At 40.6% G+C, this 22,535-nt stretch overlaps 1 protein-coding gene across 2 annotated transcripts in view; it reads right to left on the reverse strand.

The window, feature by feature from the left end:
* The window catches only part of LOC311079122 (CD276 antigen homolog), a 140,093-nt gene that overhangs the window by 22,333 nt on the left and 95,225 nt on the right, over window positions 1–22,535 (reverse strand). The window contains exons 2-3 of one of the 2 annotated variants that reach the window (XM_084108322.1): window positions 5,415–5,759; window positions 4,987–5,343 (exon numbers count right to left, since the gene is read on the reverse strand). The exons of the other annotated variant lie outside the window; for it this stretch is intronic. Of the exons in view, the coding sequence (XP_083964448.1) occupies window positions 4,987–5,343; window positions 5,415–5,759 (702 nt within the window). The remainder of the gene's footprint in view (window positions 1–4,986; window positions 5,344–5,414; window positions 5,760–22,535) is intronic. 2 annotated transcript variants of the gene reach the window in all.

Consider the following 22,535-nt stretch of genomic DNA (forward strand, 5'->3'; position numbering starts at 1 on the left):
CTAAGTATTTACCTGGTAAGCATATGGTAAATTATAGTATTTTAGTGTGTAATTACTTAAGGTGATTATATGCAATTACAGAGAAACTACCAGGGAAAAAAACACCACTGTTAAATATCAACTCAACAAAGTACTGTGTACTTGTTACCTGTTTAGGTTGGTAATAACTCCGATTTAATTGTGTACTTCCTCAGAATGTAGGCAGACAATTTTTAGAAACACCTCCAGTATTACCCATCAATTCAAGTTAGGTTTGTAGTTATCCTAGGGTTATGTTGGTAACAGTCCATGTTTATTTATTACTATCTTGAAATTAAGACGGTAGTTTCCAATAAATTACCTTGTCTTACATAGTTGTTGTTCATTGCTACACCCATTTATAGAGGGTTTATCAAATAATTTACCTTACACTTACCTGGTAACTACCCCGCAGGAACAGTTTTCCCTAATGTCATGGCACATCTTAAATACTGGGTATGTTCTTGCAGATGTTTTTACAATTTACTCAGTAAGTAAAGTGCAACTGTACTGTAAAATGAAGCCTTGTTTATTTCCATGGTATTACCGGAATTGTACCATATAACTTGATCATTCCCTTTTCCATATAGTCACAATTTTTTACCTCATATGTCCTGAAACGTTACCAAGGAAAACATGACAATTTACTCGGTAAGTAAAGTGAAACTGTACTGTAAAAGGAAGCCTTTTTATTTCCATGGTATTACCGGAATTGTACCATATCATTCCCTTTTCCATAGTCACATTTTTTTTTCTTTTTTTTTTTCTCGTATGTCCTGCAACGTTACCAAGGAAAACATGACAATTTACTCAGTAAGTAAAGTGCAACTGTACTGTAAAATGAAGCCTTGTTTATTTCCATGGTATTACCGGAATTGTACCATATAACTTGATCATTCCCTTTTCCATATAGTCACAATTTGTTTTACCTCGTATGTCCTGCAACGTTACCAAGGAAAACATGACAATTTACTCGGTAAGTAAAGTGTAACTGTGCTGTAAAAGGAAGCCTTTTTATTTCCATGGAATTACTGGGATCTTACCCTATAATCTGTAATAGCTGTAGCTATTACAGATTATAGGGTAAGATCCCAGTAATTCCATGGAAATAAAAAGGCTTCCTTTTACAGTACAGTTTCACTTTACTTACTGAGAATGTTCAACGTGATCTCATGAGAATATGTGTGTATTTTTACGTAAAGTGTAATTCTACCATACGTACATTTACTTACGTTTTATACACACAAAAACGTATAATACTGACGTATTTACAGCACTAAAACGTAAAATGTTTACGTATTAACAGCACAAAAACGTAAATTATTTACGTATGAACAACTCTACCGACGTACATATTTGTACGTATTCTTATTTATGCATATTAAAATCGTGGCATTAATGTTTTGACTCTATTGCATTCAAATGTCTTATCAATTACGTTTTCAGTCGCATTTATGCAGTTTACTCAAGAAATAGACTAATAACATTTCGCTCTGTTCGTGCCTTCTGCTGCAAACTCGTTTCGGAGGATTAGCCTACATGCAGTTAAACAAGAATACACTTTAAAACCTTAAAAATACCTTATTTAATCGTTTAACCATTTTAATATTATAGTTTATTTACAGTGAGACACAAAATGTGTTTTCTCCAATAGAACAATAATACACCAAAACCCAACATAAATTCACAAAAGACATCAATTTTATTATACTTGATATAATCCAAATCTTTAGAATCCATACGTTTGCAAGAAAGAGATCCAAATTCAGCCCTTTATCCAGTGAGTGATCTTCATCTCCATTTCACAGGCTATCACAGCAGCGCAGTCTGTAACTGTCAAATCCCGCGCTCGTGATGATGAATTCATATTCAAAAATTGCGCCCTCAAGAAGCGTTACGACATGTTTTACGGCATTGATATCAAACGCTCATTGGCTCTCGCCTGTTCGTCTATGTTCGTCACAGATTGCGACATGCCGTATTTCAGTCGGTAAACTACATTTGCAATGGAGAAGCGCGCGCGCCTTCACACAGAGCGAAGCCGGATTAACATTTTCATGGATTAATAATTTAAATTCTGCTCTGTACCTCATTCAAAACTATTATATACTGAAAGAGAGGACTGTGACTGCAACACATCGTCATGTGAACGACTTTTGGTACCGGTTTTGACATTTTCGCAATAAATAAATTATTGTGATTACACGTATGTTGTTTTTCTTCATAATTGTAGCCTATGTAGTTTTCTATCTTTGAAAATTACGTATTAATACTACGTATTAACAATGAGACCAGGCTGGAATGTTTTAGTAAAGTTGCAGAACACACGGTAAAAGTTTGTGATTTCAAAAATGTTTAAGCAGTAGCAAAGGATGTGGTAAGAGTCTGGTAATACCATGGAAATAAACAAGGCTTCCTTTTACAGTACAGTTGCACTTAACTTACTGAGTAAATTGTCATGTTTTCCTTGGTAACGTTGCAGGACATACGAGGTAAAAAAAAAAAAAATAATAATAATAATAAAAAAAAAATTAATAATAATAATAATAATAATAATAATATATATATATATATATATATATATATATATATATATATATATATATATGACTATGGAAAAGGGAATGATATGGTACAATTCCGGTAATACCATGGAAATAAACAAGGCTTCATTTTACAGTACAGTTACACTTTACTTACCGAGTAGCTGCTAAATTGTCATGTTTTCCTTGGTAACGTTGCAGGACATACGAGGTAAAAAAAAATAAAAAATGTGACTGGAAAAGGGAATGATATGGTACAATTCCGGTAATACCATGGAAATAAACAAGGCTTCATTTTACAGTACAGTTGCACTTTACTTACTGAGTAAATTGTAAAAACATCTGCAAGAACATACCCAGTATTTAAGATGTGCCATGACATTAGGGAAAACTGTTCCTGCGGGGTAGTTACCAGGTAAGTGTAAGGTAAATTATTTGATAAACTCTCTATAAATGGGTGTAGCAATGAACAACAACTATGTAAGACAAAGTAATTTATTGGAAACTACCGTCTTAATTTCAAGATAGTAATAAATAAACATGGACTGTTACCAACATAACCCTAGGATAACTACAAACCTAACTTGAATTGATGGGTAATACTGGAGGTGTTTCTAAAAATTGTCTGCCTACATTCTGAGGAAGTACACAATTAAATCGGAGTTATTACCAACCTAAACAGGTAACAAGTACACAGTACTTTGTTGAGTTGATATTTAACAGTGGTGTTTTTTTCCCTGGTAGTTTCTCTGTAATTGCATACTAATCACCTTAAGTAATTACACACTAAAATACTATAATTTACCATATGCTTACCAGGTAAATACTTAGTAGTTTCTCTGCATTTATATACTTGTTACCTGTGGTAATTACCAATAACCAACTATAACTTACCATACATTTACCAGGTAAATACCTAGTAATTAGTTTGTAGTTTCTCTGCATTTACATACTTGTTACCTGTGGTAATTACCAATAACCAACTATAACTTACCATATATTTACCAGGTAAATACCTAGTAATTAGAGGACTGTAAAAGGAAGGGTTACCACAAAAGCTTATTTGAGGTGGCAGATATTTTACAGTAAAAATGTATAATCTATCCAAAACTAGTCAACGAAATGTTGTCTTTCATATGTCTGTAACATAGGTCTTTCATTTTTATTATAAGGAATATAAAAGCGGATCATTCATTCACACACAGAAATGCGATTCAAATTTAAACCGTCTTTTTGCGAGTTGTGGTAAACAGCGCGCATCTCTGCCGTTCATTCATTCACACACAGAAACGCGATTCACTTGAGAATGAAAAAAACTTACTACAGTATTCCTCAGCTCAGCGGCATCCGTTTGCTCCTCGAAATACCAGCACTTCTGAGGTACATTTTCCATTATTATTATTACGATAGTATTATTCCTCACAGCACTGCGAGATGGTGTAAAAAGTACAATGTGTTTTCTCGAGCTGATATGGGGGCGTTCACAGTTTACATGGATTGCCTCAGATCATTTGCGTTTGAATAGCGCGCGCTCTCCATGGGCGGGGTCATATTAAAAATAATGAGCTGAGATGAGAACGACTGACATCTCTCTCTTTTCATACAGATTACATAAACTGAGAATATATTTTTTTTAATATAAATTACTTCATTCAAAATAAGATAATACAAGCTTCATGCCTGTGTGTCTGTATGCCTGTTTAACTGAGTATTCGCTGAGTTATGGTTCATTTTCGGACGCATTTCAGAATTGACTTCACTGACAGAGAGAAAGCAGAACTCGCAGAATAGCAGCATAACAGTGGTTATTAGGTAATCAAACATTTCTTCATAATTTGGAGTAGTGGTTTATTTCTGTCTCATATTTAAAGCCATTTTGTGTTTGTGTTAATATGCTCTGGTTATGGCTATGTTTGCTGGAATGTGATTTTATATGATTTTCCATGTTTTATGTACTTATAGACTTTCCTTTACCATCAACTGCCAGGGGCTACAGATGAAAATGAGCCTGCATGGCTAAATCTGGCATTTATGATGGACACGAGTGCTCATATTAATTAATATGTATTGTCCCTTTAAAAAAAAGAATAAAGAATGTGAAATGTGTGTGCGAAAATGAAAGCTTAAAAAGATTAAAGAACTGTGTGACAAGTTTTGAAAAAGTACTGAGAAAAAAGCAGTTGTATAAAAAAAAAAGAATTACTGAAAAGATAATTGCAGAGTATCCCATGAGAAAGCACATCCGTAGCTTATTTAATGTAATAAAAAAACATATATAATACAAAACTAAACTATATAAATATAAAAACAATATATTGAATGTTTTTGATGTTATCTGACAAGCCAAAACTATCATTTTATTAATTTCATTCAAGTATTATGAAAAAAAAGTTTTTAGTTAGTTATTAGGGTTTTTTTTACTCACCCAGTTGCTCCAGCACTACAGTTGCATTGGCTGAATCTCTTCCAGCAAACACTTCACACATGTAAACCCCTATATCCTCAGTTCTGACGTTCTTCAGTCGGACAGAGAAGTTTCCTTTGGGGATTTCAGAAGTGAAGAACTCAACTCTGTCTCGGTATCGCTCGTCTGATGAATCTGGAAAAGCCTCGTTGTTTTCGTAGAGCAGAACCAGAATGTCTTCATCTTCATCGGTTTTCTTCCATGAAACCTGTTCAAAGTCTTCAGGTGTGATGTGAGAGTCTACAGAGCAGTTCAGAGTGACGTCTTCACCCACAGACGCAGATATGGGCCGATCTGATCCTGAGACTAGCAAACGCTCTGAAATAACAAACTGTGTAAATATCACACACTCAAAGTATTTCTGAAGATCCATTTCAGTTCAGACTCACCAACATCTTTTATCTGAACCTCAGTCTCTCCAGACTCCTTCTGAGTGTGAACGGTACATGTGTATTCTCCTTTATCTTCAGCTCTCAGATTGTCCAGACGGAGGGAGAAGTTTCCATGTTTAATCTCCTCAGTAAAGAAATGAGCTCTATCCTGATAATCCTGCTGCTGGGTCTCTGGTCGACTCTCACCACCTTCATACAGATGAACTAAAGTCTCTGATTCTTTCCTTCTCCATTCCACCTCCAGATCCTCCATTACTAAAGGTTCATCAACATAACAGGGCAGAATCACTGAAGATCCCAGAGGAGCAACCAGAGGACCAGAGGGACCGCGCAAAATGAATCCTGAGACAGAGAAATACAATAAAGCATACTATATAGCTTTTCAAAGCATAATGGATACAAACTAATATAGAACATAATTACTGACATGAACAAGTATTTCTGTACAGTAGGTGCATTCAGGGATGTCCCTAGGGCTCGACCCCAAATGTTGTTTTTGGTTTCTAGTTATGTAGGCTGTTTACTCGCACAGGGGCACTGACAGCCTCTTAATTTTGATTTTAATATTTACGGCACACTAATAGCATCACATGTAATTCAAAAGGTCTTTTTAGACTTTTGAAGTATTTAATATTAGGGGAAGAATCTTCTAGGTTACTAAAGTAACCCCCGTTCCCTGAAGGAGGGAACGGAGACGTTACATCAGAACGACTGATGAATTGGGATCTCGCCCGAGATGGTGCCCCTTCCAGCACCCCGGTTAAACCGCCTGGCCCCCCTGTACCTGTTGGGGTGGAAGAAGGGACAAGGCTTTGCACTGAAATGTCTATCACTGATGTTCCATCTAACCCTGTACAGTGAGATTATTAGATAACTCTGGGAAAGCGTGCGAAGTCCAACCGGAATGGAACACTCCACATGTTACCTCCCTACAGATGTGGTCTCTGTAGTTATAGTCTGTAGTTATACATATGGACTGATCACAAGGGCAGTGCTACATATGGAAGTTCTCTGTGGCAGATCCCGCCTTTTGCAAGAGTGGAGTCAATACCAGCAGAATAAGTGCTTCTATCTCGTCCTTAGAGGGGAATGGCGCAGCAAGCGAGACACATACCCCTTTTCCACCAAACAAGAACTGGTTCGGAACTGGTGCTGGTTCAAAGTTGGTTCAACTTGAGAACCTTCTCAGAGCCTGTTTGTTTTTCCACTGACTAGAGAGCCCAGCGAACAACGTTGTTACGTCACTGTGTACGTTGCCATACGTCTTAGCTTTCCCAGAAACGCTTGCGCCAACTTCAAGCATAACAATTACAATGGTGGACTACATCGTCTTTCTGCAAATGTTTCTCCTGGCTTTGCGATCCTATATTGGGGTCAGAAGAAGACGTTTAGAACACATTTGTGCTGCTCGTCTGGATTACTATAGATGGATGTTACGTTCAAGAAGAAGTCTAGTCCAGCAAAGAGTTGGTGCCCCTTTGGAACCAATTTTCCTGGCCGAGAACCGGTTCCTTGGCTGTCGAAACACAAAGAACTGGTTCGCGCGTAGGCACCGGCTCCGAACCGGTACCAGCACTGCCTTGGTGGAAAAGGGGTAACAGAGCCAGGCTTCACACATATTACGTGTTTGTACACAACATACTGGAAGACACTGGCTCCACTCTGAGACTGTAGAATCTCGCAAATGTTTAGGTGTCGCCCAGCCCGCAGCTCTACATATGTCTGCCAGAGATGCCTAAAGGTCCCCCACCTTCTTAATGGATGTGAGATCAGTCAGAAGCGCTGTCTTAAAAGGCACAATATGCAAGATTTGTACCTTAATACAACAGCTTCGAAATAATTTTGATAAGCGAACTCATAGTAGGGCGAATCATCCCGATAGCAAAGCAGGGGGGGATGCAATGCAAAACCAGCAATGCAAGTTTGAGAGTTGGCATCCCGACAGATCACGACTTGCTTTACGGCACGACGTCACATACATCCAGGGCCGTAGTCAAGTCAAGTCAAGTCAAGTTTATTTATATAGCGCTTTTCACAATACAGATTGTATCAAAGCAGCTTTACAGTATTAAATTAAAATAATACATCAATGTTTGTTTCTAGTGGAAAACGTCCACGTTTGGTAATGCTGATCAATAGTATTGTTGATTGATTAATTAAATTAAATATCCCCAAATATCCCCAACTGAGCAAGCCAAAGGCAACAGTGGCAAGGAACCTAAAAACTCCATCAGGTGACCTAATGGAGAAAAAAAAAAAACCTTGGGAGAACCCAGGCTCAGTCGGGGGCCAGTTCTCCTCTGGCGTTTAGGAACTAGAGGTCGGATTTAACTGTAAGATTAACAATATTATATGAATGCCTGGCTAAAGAGATGCGTCTTTAATCTAGTTTTAAACTGGGAGAGCGAGTCTGAGCAACGAACAGTATCAGGAAGACTATTCCAGAGTTTTGGAGCTAAATGTGAAAATGCTCTCCCTCCTTTGGTGGACCTAGATATCCTAGGAATGACCAGAAGCCTCGAATTTAGTGATCTTAAAGAGTGCGATGGATTATAGGCGATAGAAGATCCGTTAAATAGACTGGAGCTAAGCCGTTTAGGGCTTTATAAGTCAGTAGCAATACCTTGTAATTAATACGGAACTTTATAGGTAACCAATGTAGTGATGATAAAATTGGTGTTATATGATCATATTTTCTTGATCTAGTAAGAACTCTAGTGGCGGCATTTTGGACTAACTGTAGCTTGTTTATTGAGGATGCAGGACAACCGGCTAATAAAGCATTACAGTAATCTAGTCTCGAGGTCATGAATGCATGAACTAACTTTTCTGCATCAGAAACTGATAGCATGTTACGTAGCTTAGCAATGTTTCTAAGGTGGAAAAAGGCTGTTCTTGTAACATATGAAATATGATTTTCAAAAGACAGGTTGCAGTCTAGTATAACACCCAGGTCTTTTACTGTAGAGGATAAAGTAACAGGACATCCTACTATGTTAAAGTTGTAGTGTGAGAGGTTTTGTGGGCGTTTTTTTGAACCGATGATTAGTACCTCTGTCTGGTCTGGATTTAATAAAAGAAAATTGCGCGTCATCCAATCTTTTATATCTTTAACACACTCTGTCAATTTGGATAATTTAGCGTTTTCATCTGGCCGTGATGAAATATAAATTTGAGTATCTATCAGCATAACAATGGAAACTAATTCCATGTTTCCTTATAATATTTCCAAGTGGCATCATATATATTGAGAATAATAGAGGGCCTAACACAGATCCCTGCGGCACTCCATAGTTTACTGGAGTTATGATAGATTTTTCTCCATTTAAATAGACAAAATGGTAGCGGTCAGATAAGTATGATCTGAACCAGCTTAATGCTTGTCCTTGAACACCAGTATAATTTTGTAGTCTATCTAAGAGTATTGTGTGATCTATAGTATCGAACGCAGCACTAAGATCAAGTAGAACTAGTATTGAGATACAGCCTTGGTCAGAAGCTAAAAGTAAATCATTTGTGATTTTGACGAGCGCAGTTTCAGTGCTATGATGCAGTCTGAATCCAGACTGAAACTTTTCATAGATGTCATTTTCTTGCAAGAAAGAGCCCAGTTGGGCGGACACCACCTTTTCTAGTATTTTAGACATAAAAGGAAGATTTGAAATGGGTCTATAATTTGCTAGATTATGTGGGTCTAATTGTGGTTTCTTAATGAGAGGTTTTATAACTGCCAATTTAAATGTTCTTGGAACATGACCTAAAGATAAAGATGAGTTAATAATATTGAGGAGAGGCTCTTCCAGTATAGGTAACACTTCTTTCAGTAGTTTAGTGGGTATAGGATCTAATAAACATGTTGTTGTTTTAGATGAAGTGATAAGTTTATTTAACTCTTTTTGTTCTATAGTTGTAAAGCACTGTAATTGTTCTTGCGGGGTGATAATTGAGGCTGAATTATAAGGCGCGATTGAGGATTGAACGTTTACAATTGTGGTTCTGATGTTTTCTATTTTCTCAGTGAAGAACTTCATGAAATCATTACTACTAAACTGTAACAGAATATTTTGTTCAGGTGACGTCTGTTTATTTGTTAGTCTAGCCACGGTGTTAAATAAAAACCTAGGATTGTTTTGGTTGTTTTCTATTAGTTTGCGGAGATGCTCAGCCCTGGCCGCTTTTAGAGCCTTTTTATAACGTGACGTACTGTCTTTCCATGCGATTCTAAAGACCTCTAAATTAGTTTGTTTCCATTTACGCTCTAAATTACGGGTTTCTCTCTTTAGAACATGCGTAGTATTGTTGTACCATGGTGCTTTACTTTTCTCTCTGACCTTTTTTAATCTAATGGGTGCAACAAAATCCAATGTTCCAGAGAGAATGGTGCTCATAGTGCTAGTTAGTTCCTCTAGTTCATCTATTTGTTTGGGTTCACTGAGCAGCTGAGACAAATCAGATAAGCAATTTGAAAAATTATCTATGGTGGATGGAAGGATTGTTCTGCCTGGTCGATAACGCGGCGCAGCATGATATATTACAGGAGTACGTAATATGCAAGTTACCATGTAATGGTCAGTGACATCATCACTTTGTGGAATGATATCTATATCGGTTGGATTGATTCCATGTGATATATTTAAATCGAGTGTATGATTAAAACGATGAGTTGGTCCGGTAACGTTTTGCTTGACCCCAAAGGAGTTTAATAAATCTGTAAACGCAGCCCCTAGCGCATCATTTGGATTATCTACGTGTATGTTAAAATCTCCAACAATTAATGCTTTATCAACATTGACTAATAGGTCTGAGAAAAAATCTGCAAACTCTTTTAGGAAATCAGCGTAAGGCCCAGGCGGTCTATATACGGTAGCAAAGGCTAGAGATAATAGGGATGTTTTTCTAACATCTAAGAGCGTAACATTTAGTACAAGTACTTCAAACGAAATAAACTTATAACCCGTTTTCTGAGTAACATTGAGAATATCTCTATAGATTGTTGCAACACCGCCGCCACGACCAATCAGACGGGGCTCATGCTTATAGGAGTATCCTGATGGAGTAGACTCATTTAGACCGAAATAATCATTTGGTTTAAGCCAGGTTTCAGTAAGGCAAAGTACATCGAAGCTATAATCTGTGACTATTTCATTTACAATAACTGCCTTAGGTGTGAGAGATCTAATGTTTAGAAGACCTAGCTTTAGAATTTGTTTTTGTTTACTAATAGCAACATTTTCTGTTTTAATAACAATTAGATTTTTCCTAGATCCTGCAGTAGATTTATTATTTGATCTCACTAAACGAGGAATAGACACAGTTTCTATGCAATGTTCTACACTAGTATTTATATCAGTTAAATTGGTGCAGCAGAGACTATGATTTGGACTTTTGGTTACTAGTCAAATGGTATTTAACATCAACCGTAGCTAGAGGATTCGGGGCCCCCTGAAAAAATATTGATGTGGGCCCCCACCACCCTCCACCAATATTATACTGTATATCTATACATCTATACTGTACAATAGATGAGCATGGAGGCCCACATATAACAGAAGATGATGTTAAAAGTTAAATGTTTATATAAAAATTACAACTAATAAAAACTAACAAAAAGCAAGAAATTGTTAAATAATAATAAAACCAATTTTAAAAAAGTAACAGCAAAATATATATATATTTTTTCCATTAGTCTGTTATAATTCATAAATCAAAAAGTAAACATTTAGAAATTGACAAGAATGCAGTCAAATTTAAAAAATAAAATCATTTATTGTCTTATTTTTTTAATAAAGATAATATGGAACTGGTAATATTATTAAATTACGGTATTCTTTATGTAATAAATACATCATCATCCGGCAGGTCAGGTGCATAATGCAATGTGCCGTGACTATTTACAATAGTGTAAAAAGACAGGAATTTTGACTACGTAATCATTCGGTGGATTGTGGTGTACAGCGATAATGAAGAGTGACAGGACTGGCAGGCTGTAGACGGTAGTTTTCTTATTCCCAGCGAAATAACAATACAAGCTATCTTTAAGAACATCTTGATTGACTGGGATACAACAACTCTCCTGGCCTCCCTCTCCTTCTGTTCATGGCGTTTCTGGTTCCGATTTATATTTTCTTTTCCCCCGACATGTTTCAGTCAGTCAGTCTCCTCTCCCACCAACTTCATCATTAACTTCAGGCACTGCCGCCTCAACTCTGATTGGTTCTGTTCACGAGCTGGGGTGGGACTTACAATTTTATTGGGTCCTTCTGATGTTTGTCACTGGCTGAATAATTAATAAATACTTTAGATCGGACTAAACCATTTATAGGGAGGTAAGAGAATATTTGGAAAAAATATTTAACCAAATTGCATGTTTTTGTGGTTTTCATTTAAATCTCAAGCATACAACTAATATAAATATTAGAATTATTCATACAACAGGGGCCTATATAGTATAACTGCTATAATTGTCACCACCTTTCACCCCACTAGCGACGGCCCTGCATACATCAACAACATATGAAGGAGCCTCTATGGAAGACACTAGTACGCATTTCAGACGTGAATCATGGCAGAGTCGACGAAGAAAACACAGTCGGAAGAGTCAAGGAAAAGAAAACGAGAAAGTGAGACACTCGGTCAGGCTTTCACTCGTTGGCGAGAGCTAAAAAGCAGCAAAGGATGCAACAGCGATGCTGACCTGGCGTTCTTTTTGATGGACTAGTAAGTAAATCTCTTATTTGTAAACTTGCTTGCGTTCTATGTTGTATGTTGTTGTGCTTGCTTGTTGTATGTCAACGAAGTTGTTCATTCATCCAATGTTGATCATAAGAGCAGTCCACTAATTTCCACATATGTCTAGCTAGCTATCAATTTGCAGAGCTGTTAGCAGACTTGACAACAAACACTTGTCTCTCTTACGTGTTTTTGCGTTATGTTTTATTGCCCAGCTTGCCTCACGAGCAAGTTTACAAGCTGAACTCAGGTGTTGTGATGTGCATTTATTACGTAGTCCTTTGTCAGGTTCAAGTTTCGTATGGCATGTGTACTGTGCTTATGCAAACTTTAGCTGGCATATTTGTATGAAATCGTGAAACATTACCTCATCAGTAGACATCTTCGGAGGCTATCTGTGCCTGTTCGATGTCCGACGCTTCCATCCTACTGAACAGGTACCGGTACACAGGGGGGGAGGGGATCAGGTTGTGAGTGCAGAGACTGCTCTGCGTAAGTGGTATTTACGTCAGTAACGTTAAATACAAGTACTCCATAGCGACTCTAGTGGTTACTGTTTGACAAAAACGGAAAAGTGCATAGTGTGCCTTTAAGAGACAGGATCTTAATCTCTACTGACTGCAAGGGCTCAAAAGGTGTTCTCTGTAGGGCCATCAAGATCAAGGAGAGGTCCCAAGAGGGGTTGAGGCGTGACCAAGGAGGATTCAACCTCCTGGTGCCTCTCAGGAACCTGATGATCAGGTCATGTTTCCCCAGAGACGCAAGGCAAGTTGTACTGTTAGCAACTCCAGGCAATTGATATGCCACTGCAGTCGAGGTCCTGTCCTGGAGCCTGAGACTGCTTCCCTGACGCATACAGCACCCCAGCCCATGCTGGAGGCATCTGTTGAGGCAACAAAATGCCTGGACACTTGTTCTAGGGTAACTCCTGACCGTAGAAAAGCAAGGCCCGACCACATGCTGAAAGTACGGCGATAGATCGGAGCTGCAAGATGCATCAACAAATACTTGACAAATGCATTCACAACCATGTAACTATGTTATTGAACTTTAATACATAAAGTAATAGATCCTGTGCAGTTGTATTGCAAAATAAATTGTAAAAAATTTCAAATGGAGTAAATTAGTATTAACAAGATAAAATGTATTAAAAAGATAAACATTATACAACGTATATTTATTTAGCTTACAGTTTTATCCAAATTGAATTACATAGAAAAATCACAAGCATGTTGTCATAAGAAAAAATAAAATGAAATAAAATACGTTTTTAAATATGCATTTGTATTGCAAAATAAGTATAACTTTCCTTATGTGGGATCGCACCTTTATTTGACACTGACACGTATGTGCCAGCTTTGCAGGTCATGCATTCTGCTTCACACGGATCCCAAACAAGACGAAAACACAGGAATTTTCTCTGTAAATCATCTGTGAATTCACATTTGGGCTTTTTTCAGGAACCATGTGCCACTGTTGACAAGCCGTGGTGCTGATGGTAAAGACTGAGATGCAGTTTGACCAATGCTTGCGTGACATACATGACCAACTGACCAATGGTGGCGTGCGAGAAGGCGGGACCTAAAGCAATGCAAAAACGCACACAATGAACGGCGACTGTAAGCAAAAACCGAATCCCGGACATTTTGGGCAATCTAGAAATCCTGGCCGGATGCATTTCTTTAGGTCCAAAAAGAGGACATGTCCGGGGAGAAAAATAGGACGTATGGTCACCCTAGTACAGATCAAATGTTAAATCTGAGGTAGTAGACATATATTTCTCTCTGTTGTTTAGTTTCCTTAACTTTATATCGTGGCTCTGTGCTACAGAAGTGGGGATTCCCTCACATAAATATTGCTATATTTTCAGTATAAGCTCATATTTATTTTAATATTAACTATCTAAAAGGTGTGCATCATGCCTGACACCTACATGAACACTTTACAGTTGGTTTTATGACTGTAAGTCATTCTCTTCAAATGCTATTGAAGTTAGAAATGTTGAATGTTCAATGTCAAGCCAACTTTATGCCCATTAAGCTACATTATGCATCCTGACGGCAGGGGAATCCTGGAGAATGACTTATTGAGGGAATCCCCAGTTCTGCAGCACAGCACCACAAGATATAAAGTTACATAGCTGCCAACTCTCACGCATTCACCGTGAGACACACGCAATTGACACTCTTCACACGCTCTCACGCCACACATCCATTTTCTCACGCACAGAAAAATCGCGAAGCAAAGAGGACATGGAGACCGAAAGACTAGACAGAGCAGGTTACTTATGATATAAAAAAAATCTCAGCTCTCAGATTCTGTCACTTTTATTACGAAATTCAGACAATAAATACCGTTTTGGCGCTTGTAAATGTGACGCGACAGATCCCTAGCGGCACGTGAACCGATCATCTCTAGCTGATAGGGCTCTCTGTATGTTTACAGCATTAGGTGAGTTGTTTTTTTCTTGAGAAAAATGAATGCCTATCTTGTGTAGCCTACCTAATATTTATCCAAATGAGTCAATATTAAATCAAATCACAATAACTGAATTGAATTGAAATGAAATAATAAAAAAGCGTAGCTTACCAGAAATTGAACCATGTAAACATTGTAACATGTTGTCACTAAACCTAATAAAATTCAGTTTAGTTACTAAAATGTTTTGACAATCACAATACAATTGTGTCCCCCCCCCCCCCCCAACCCCCCCCCCCCCCCCCCCCCCCACATAAATCTCACTCCAAGCAAAACTCATAAGTTGGCAGCTATGAAGTTAAGGAAACTAAATAACCAAGAGAAATATGTCTAATACCTCAGATTTAACATTTGATCTGTACGTCAGCAACGGGGAATAACATAATCTCGTTCACGGTAGAGAAAGCTGCTTACATGTACAAAAGTAACTGTGAAGACTTAAATGTAAACACAGCTTTTGTGTCTTTATCAGCTTTTCCATATATAGCTACTGGCCCTAATATTCATCACAAATACTTACCGCTTGCTCTATTTCTGTAAATCTATTTTCATTAATGAATATCTCTCTCTACCTGTTGCTCTGGTCTTCATCAACAGCCACTTGCACCACCTGCTTGTTAGGTCGACTAACAGCTATTAAGATTATGAATCGGTAATCTACCGCTATTCCTGCAGTTCCCGGATGTCAAATGTTGAATTTTCTGTCGAATTTGAACCACTGAGTTTGTGGAAGCGAATTTGTAAAGCGAAGTAAAATGGACCGAAAATTGCCTGTCGAACATTATAGGTATTATAATGTTATGAATTTTTAATAATAAAAATGTGTGTGAAATGTTTTTAATTGAAATATTCACAGCTTAAATATACAACCATGTTTAATTTCAGCCCATAAAAATGCAAGCTCTAAAAATACAATGCATTAAAATGCAAGCACGGTTAATGTAATGCATATTTTTTTCAAGTAGTGCAATTCAACGCGTTTTTTTGTTTCAAAAACATTTGGCATTATTTTATTTTAAAAATATTTGGCAGGATGTGTTTGATAGCCTGAGCCTGCTTGTACTGCCGAGAACTGCTGGCCAAAGTTCTCGACATCATAGCCTAAGAGGCTGGCCTGGGAGATGGAGGAGTCGAGAAAGAGAACTTTGTCGACATCCTCGACAAGTATAGAGTAGAGGAGGCAGCGGAGCGGTTTCTGGCAGAAAAAGGTGCCTTCCACAACTTTGTGACCTCCTCATGCACTTCTGGGAAGAAAGGCACTGGAGCAGAACGCTGCTGTTCAGCATGCCCCACCCGAGATACCAATTGTCCAACCATGAAGGTTCTGGACACGGTGGAGGGTTCCACTTAAGCCCGACGGAAAGCATGGCAGTCAGTTACGGGTCGGACTTGAACAACGCTACTCTCCCCGAAGGAGGCAGCACAGCCGAATCTTCATCCCCAGAGGACTCTAGCTCACCCTCTGATGCAGAGATCAACATCTGGTCCTCCGTGGGAGCCCCGAATGAGATGCTGGGTCCTTCAAGAGAAGGACCAGCAACCCCAGCCGGAAGCTCCAGTTTGGGGAATAACAGAAGAGACTCTTTCGAGGTTTCTTAGTTTGATCTCAGCATCGAGATGGTCATCTTCCCACAGTGGGTGCATGACTCATCAACGAACGCCACCTCAGTGTGCTTGCGGCCCAGACACGGGAGGCAGACAGGGCCAGGAAACGACCACATCCAGAAACACACTGTTTACTTTTTTAAGGAGACCTCAGCTGGAACACACCAACACACAAACAGGAACAGGAACCCTCTTGTTCTGATACTCAAGAACGATGATTGAAGAGCAGAGTGAAACAAAGTTTGCTCGGCTCCGATGCGAAAGCTTAATGTGAGTAATCGCACATTGCCTTATATACCCGGAAGCAAGAGAGTGGCTGTCTATGCAAATATCACTCGCCAATGTGCATTAACTTGTTCTGTTACCATTTGAAGGTGATTGGGCTCTCAGGCAAGATCCCAATTCATCAGTCGTTCTGATGTAACGTTTAATGTGACTGACTGACTGATAGGGAACTCATGTTATGTGTAGTGTTTCATAGTGTTTGTTTGAGTGAGAGAGAGGGAGAGAGTAATGTTCCTTAGTGTTCATCTCATCCATTACTTTAAACATTTTTCTTTTAGATGTAAAATGTATATATACATTTAAAAGATGATTTTTTGGCCTCAGTTCTGAATGGTTTTAAATCAAATGCTCCAAGATACAAATTCCTATGATTATCTCTGTCAAATTTAATTTAATTTTTTCGGGGTTTTTTTGCACTTCACAAGCCAACTGTGTTTATGAATCATTGACAGAGATTATTTCACTTTCATTGCTGTAGAAAAAAAAAGGTTGTAAACACTGGGTCAAATCAGGTTACCAGGAAATATGACCTGAGAAAAAATATATTAAAGTACGACACAGACTCACACCTCAACATGACATTAGCTGACATGAAATTTAAAATGCCAAACAAAAATGTTAATCAAATGTAAACAGTCTTGTGTTTGAGCTGCTTCTTTGTCTTCCAGCTCTACTCACTCTGGACATTCAACTTCAAATGGTGCTCCAAGTCATCCATAAAAACAATCACAAAAAATACTTGATTTTATTTGAAGACATAAAAGAAATCCTGAAACCCAAAATGTCAAACTGATTTTGTTTAGGTTAAAAATTAAGTGGTGATACTGTACAATGTACAGTAAGTGACGTTATGTGATTTCGACACTGATCCGCCATTAAACCCAAAGAAGAAGATGTACCTGTTGTGCACATTGACCATGAGCAGAGTTAAGAAAAATATATAAATTAATTTTGGTCTTTATCAACATAATAACATTTGTTTATTGGTTTATTTTTTTTTATTTTTTTTTGTGGGACATAGCGAGCTAGCATTGTCAGCAATGGATTGTTAAATTGGCACCATTTTCCACCTACGTGTGTTTTTGGCTCAGGTTTATCAGGGGTTTTGGGGTCCTTCTACACTCATGCCAAAGTGTTTTGAAAGCAGTTCTGCTTACCGCAGGCTCTACACTCACTCCCTCATCTTTCACCCTCTCCTTATCCTCCTCACTGTGTGTGCTGGTTCTCCAACACCTCCAACACCACCACCACTATCATCATCAGCCACGGGAGCTGATGAAGGTCCTGCTGCTGCAGAAAACATATCAGTTATTTTGACACATTTTGCAGCATCTGCATGAAGGGCCTGTTCCCTTTCGAAAGGGAACTCTACACTACGTCAGAATGACGCTATGGGGAACGCCTCAGGCGTGACAGGTGTCTGAAATAAATATCAACTCACGTCAATCATGTTGACCGGCGACAGCCCGTGAATCATCAGCTTGATTGATTAACGCGCGACCTGGATGTATAAAGGGGAGCCTTGCACACATGACAACATCTTTTCGTCTTCAGGGACTGTTTGTCTGTTTTGAGAATATCGCTGAAGCGCGCGGGAGGCTCTCTCGAGAGAGCCTCTTGTGCAAACTGTGAGCGTTTTTCATTTAAAGATGCTCCGCTCTCGTCGGACCCTTTTCTCGAGGGAGGAGGGTTCAGCATCTGAGCCCTGTGGCGATCTGTGAAAAAACAATACTGTTTGGGTACGAGGCGTTCACAGTCAGTTCCTGAGGGTGCTGGCAGTGTTCATTAAGAAATATCTCGGCGCGCGTGAGAAAGAAAAAAATCCGTGCGCTGTCGGATGTTTCAACCTCGCACCTGTTGACTTTCTTCTCGAGGGATGAAAGCCAAATATATTTAACGGCTCGTTTTTCGCGCTTGCCGAGGCAGTGTGTAGACTACGAGAACGTATAAATGTTAAAACAGTATTGTCTGGTGATTATGGCTGCATTTAATTCTATGAATTAAAATGATGGAATTTTATCTGACTTTTATGAAGTTAGATATTTAGTAATTCAGCCTATCATCCAGATCGCGTTATCCAGTGTTTTTGGCTGCATTTTAATTAAGGAATTAAAATGATGAGCAGTGAACAAAAAGAGCAGGTGTAATTCTGGTCTTTTTGTAAAATGTGAAATTAACATATTTCTGTTTCTTTTCAGACCACGTTTCCTGTTTTAGAGTCTGGGGCAAAATGTTGTGGGTAAGAAAGTAAATCTAAGATTTTTTTTCGATGGTCAGGTAGTAGGTCTTATCAGGCCTCCTTGACCAGACAGTCCCCATTCTGCAACCGGACAGCGCTTGGGCCTCCCTGAGGTGAGCTCCCAGGAATCGACTGTCAAGGAGTAATGTGGTTATCAGGTTATAGGCCTCACTAGGCCTTCCTGAATATGAGCTTCCACATACTATGGTTGAATGAGCTCCCACATATTATGGTTATCAGGTCATAGGCCTCACTAGGCCTTCCTGAATATGAGCTCCCACATACTGTGGTTATCAAGTTATAGGCCTCTCCAGGCCTTCTTGAATATAGCTCCCATATAATGTGGTTATCAGGTCATAGGCCTCACTAGGCCTTCCTGAAAATGAGCTCCCACATACTGTGGTTGAATATGAGCTCCCACATTCTGTGGTTATCAAGTTATAGGCCTCACCAGGCCTTCCTGAATATGAGCTCCCATACACGGTGGTCGCCAGGTTACAGGCCTCGCCAGGCCTTCCTGGTTATGAGCTCCCACATACTGTGGCGCCAGGTTACAGGCCTCACCGGCCTTCCTGGTGATGGGCTTCTACATGTCAGGTTGCAGGCCTCACCCGGCCTTCCTGAATGTGAGCTTCCACATACTGTGGTTGAATATGAGCTCCCACATTCTGTGGTTATCAGGTCAGAGGCTTCACCAGGCCTTCCTGTATATGAGCTCCCACATACTGTGGTTGAATATGAGCTCCCACATACTGTGGTTATCAGGTCAGAGGCCTCACCAGGCCTTCCTGAATATGAGCTCCCACATACTGTGGTTAGCAGGTCAGAGGCCTCACTAGGCCTTCCTGAATATGAGCTCCCACATACTGTGGTTATCAAGTTATAGGCTTCTCCAGGCCTTCTTGAATATAGCTCCCATATAATGTGGTTATCAGGTCATAGGCCTCACTAGGCCTTCCTGAAAATGAGCTCCCACATACTGTGGTTGAATATGAGCTCCCACATTCTGTGGTTATCAAGTTATAGGCCTCACCAGGCCTTCTTGAATATGAGCTCCCACATTCTGTGGTTATCAGGTCATAGGCCTCACCAGGCCTTCCTGAATATGAGCTCCCACATACTGTGGTTATCAAGTTATAGGCCTCTCCAGGCCTTCTTGAATATAGCTCCCATATAATGTGGTTATCAGGTCATAGGCCTCACTAGGCCTTCCCGAGTATGAGCTCCCACATACTGTGGTCGCCAGGTTACAGGCCTCACCAGCCTTCCTGGTGATGGGCTTCTACATGTCAGGTTACAGGCCTCACCTGGCCTTCCTGAATGTGAGCTCCCACATACTGTGGCCACCAGGTTACAGGCCTCACCCGGCCTTCCTGAGTATGAGCTCCCACACACCGTGGTCGCAGGTCTTCCTAGTTATGAGCTTCCTCATGTCAGGTTACAGGCCTCATCCGGCCTTCTTGAATGTGAGTTCCCACTTACTGTGGTCACCAGGTTTCAGGCCTCATAGGCCTTCCTGAGTATGAGCTCCCACATACTGTGGTCGCCAGGTTACAGGCCTCACAGGCCTTCCTGAGTATGAGCTCCCACATACTGTGGTCGCCAGGTTGCAGGCTTCCTAAAGGCCTTCCTGGTTATGAGTTTTTCACATGTCAGGTTACAGGCCTCATCCAGGCCTTCCTGAATGTGAACTCCCACTCTCTGTGGTCGCTAGGGTTTAGGCCGCACTGGTTGTGAGCTTCCACATGTCAGGTTGCAGGCCTCTTCAGGCCTTCCTGAATGTGAGCTCCCACGCATTGTGTCCATCAGGTTATAGGCCTCATCTGGCCTTCCTGATCATGGGTTCCCACATGCTGTGGTTGCCAGGTTACAGGCCTCACCGGCCTTCCTGGATACGAGCTCCCACAGTCTGTGGTCGTCAGGTCACAGGCCTTAGGGGCCTTCCTGAGAATGAGCTCCTACTTACTGTGGTCATCAGGTTATAGGCCTCACTAGGCCTTCCTGAATATAGAGTGATGAAGTACATGCACCTTTACTTCATCTATTTTTCTTAAACCCATGCTTATGTAAGTCACACGACTAACGTCCTGTGTACTTTCTAAAATCCATTTTTATGGTAAGGGTCATGCGCTGTTCTCTTCGGTCCCTTCCTATGTGGCTCAGACCTTGGTCTTTCACCTCGGGTCCCACTCTAGATGCGTCCTGTCGTCAATTTTTTACGACAGACGCCTTTCTCTAGCTAACTTCCACATTCTGATGAGCTCCCACACACTGTGGTCACCGTGTTACAGGCCTCACCGGCCTTCCCGAGTATGAGCTCCCACATGCTGTGGTCGCCAGGTTAGAGGCCTCATCAGGCCTTCTTGGGTTCAGAATGGCTAAGTACATGCACTTTCTTTCATGTACTTTCTATTTCCATATTTATGGTAAGGGTTGTGCGCTGTACGCTTTATTCCCTTTCTGAAAGTGAGCTCCCACAGGTTGTGGTCCCCAGGTTATAGGCCTCACCGGCCTTCCTGATAGGAGTTCCCACATGCTGTGGTCGCTAGGTTAGAGGCCTCATCGGCCTTCCTGATTTGAGCTCCCACATGCTGTGGTCGCCAGGTTAGAGGCCTCACCGGCCTTCCTGATAGGAGTTCCCACATGCTGTGGTCGCCAGGTTACAGGCCTCACCGGCCTTCCTGATATGAGCTCCCACATACTGTGGTTAGCAGGTCAGAGGCCTCACTAGGCCTTCCTGAATATGAGCTCCCACATACTGTGGTTGAATATGAGCTCCCACATGCTGTGGTCACCAGGTCAGAGGCCTCACCGGCCTTCCTGAAGGTAAACTCCCACATATTGTGGTTGAATACAAGCTCCCCCATGTTGTGGTCGCCAGGTTAGAGGTCCTACCAGGCCTTCCTGGAGGTAAGCTCCCTTTAGGCCCTCACAGGCCTCCTCAGTGTTTTGAAACTCAAACACTGGGTAGATCCATGGATAGAGTAGAGAAACTCCCCTCGCTGGCAAGGGTTGTAAAGCACTATGCTGAGTCATACTCTCCAGGATGTCCCGTCTCTGAGATCCGGGCTGAGTGGTTCACTGCCTGCTTCGCAGTCCCTCGGGTTGGATGCCTTCCTAAGGCAAGTTCCAGAGGCTCTGTCTTCGGACAGACAGGAAGTGGCCAGACTTTAGTGTCTTATGTAGTGACACCAGGTCAGGCCTGCCTGGTGGTATTTCAGGTGGCACGTTCCCCTGAACAGTGACTGGCTGGGGTTCCCTCGGGTCCCCTAGCCACATTCCCTAGAAGGGACCCTTTCTAGTTTTTGAATTGTGGTCCTAGGCCTTTGAGCTGGCCCAGGTAGACCTTCCTTTAAAACTGAGGTTTTCTGTGGTATCATTTAGCTTGGGCTATGACCGTAGGGAATGCTGTCACTGACAGCCCAGTGTGACCTGAGGGCATGCACTCCCCTTAGCATGGTGGCGTTGGTATATCGTTCCCCATAGCGTCATTCTGACGTAGTGTAGAGTTCCCTTTCGAAAGGGAACGTCTCAGGTTACGACTGTAACCTATGTTCCCTGAGAACAGGGAACGAGACACTACGTCTTCCTGCCATGCCTCGGGGCCTGCCTGCAACAGTCCCTTCAGACGATAGGATGTTGTCATGTGTGCAAGGCTCCCCTTTATACATCCAGGTCGCGCGTTAATCAATCAAGCTGATGATTCACGGGCTGTCGCCGGTCAACATGATTGACGTGAGTTGATATTTATTTCAGACACCTGTCACGCCTGAGGCGTTCCC

This window comes from Abramis brama (genome assembly GCF_963993115.1).
Source record: "Abramis brama genome assembly, chromosome: 1".
Classification (NCBI taxonomy): domain Eukaryota; kingdom Metazoa; phylum Chordata; class Actinopteri; order Cypriniformes; family Leuciscidae; genus Abramis; species Abramis brama.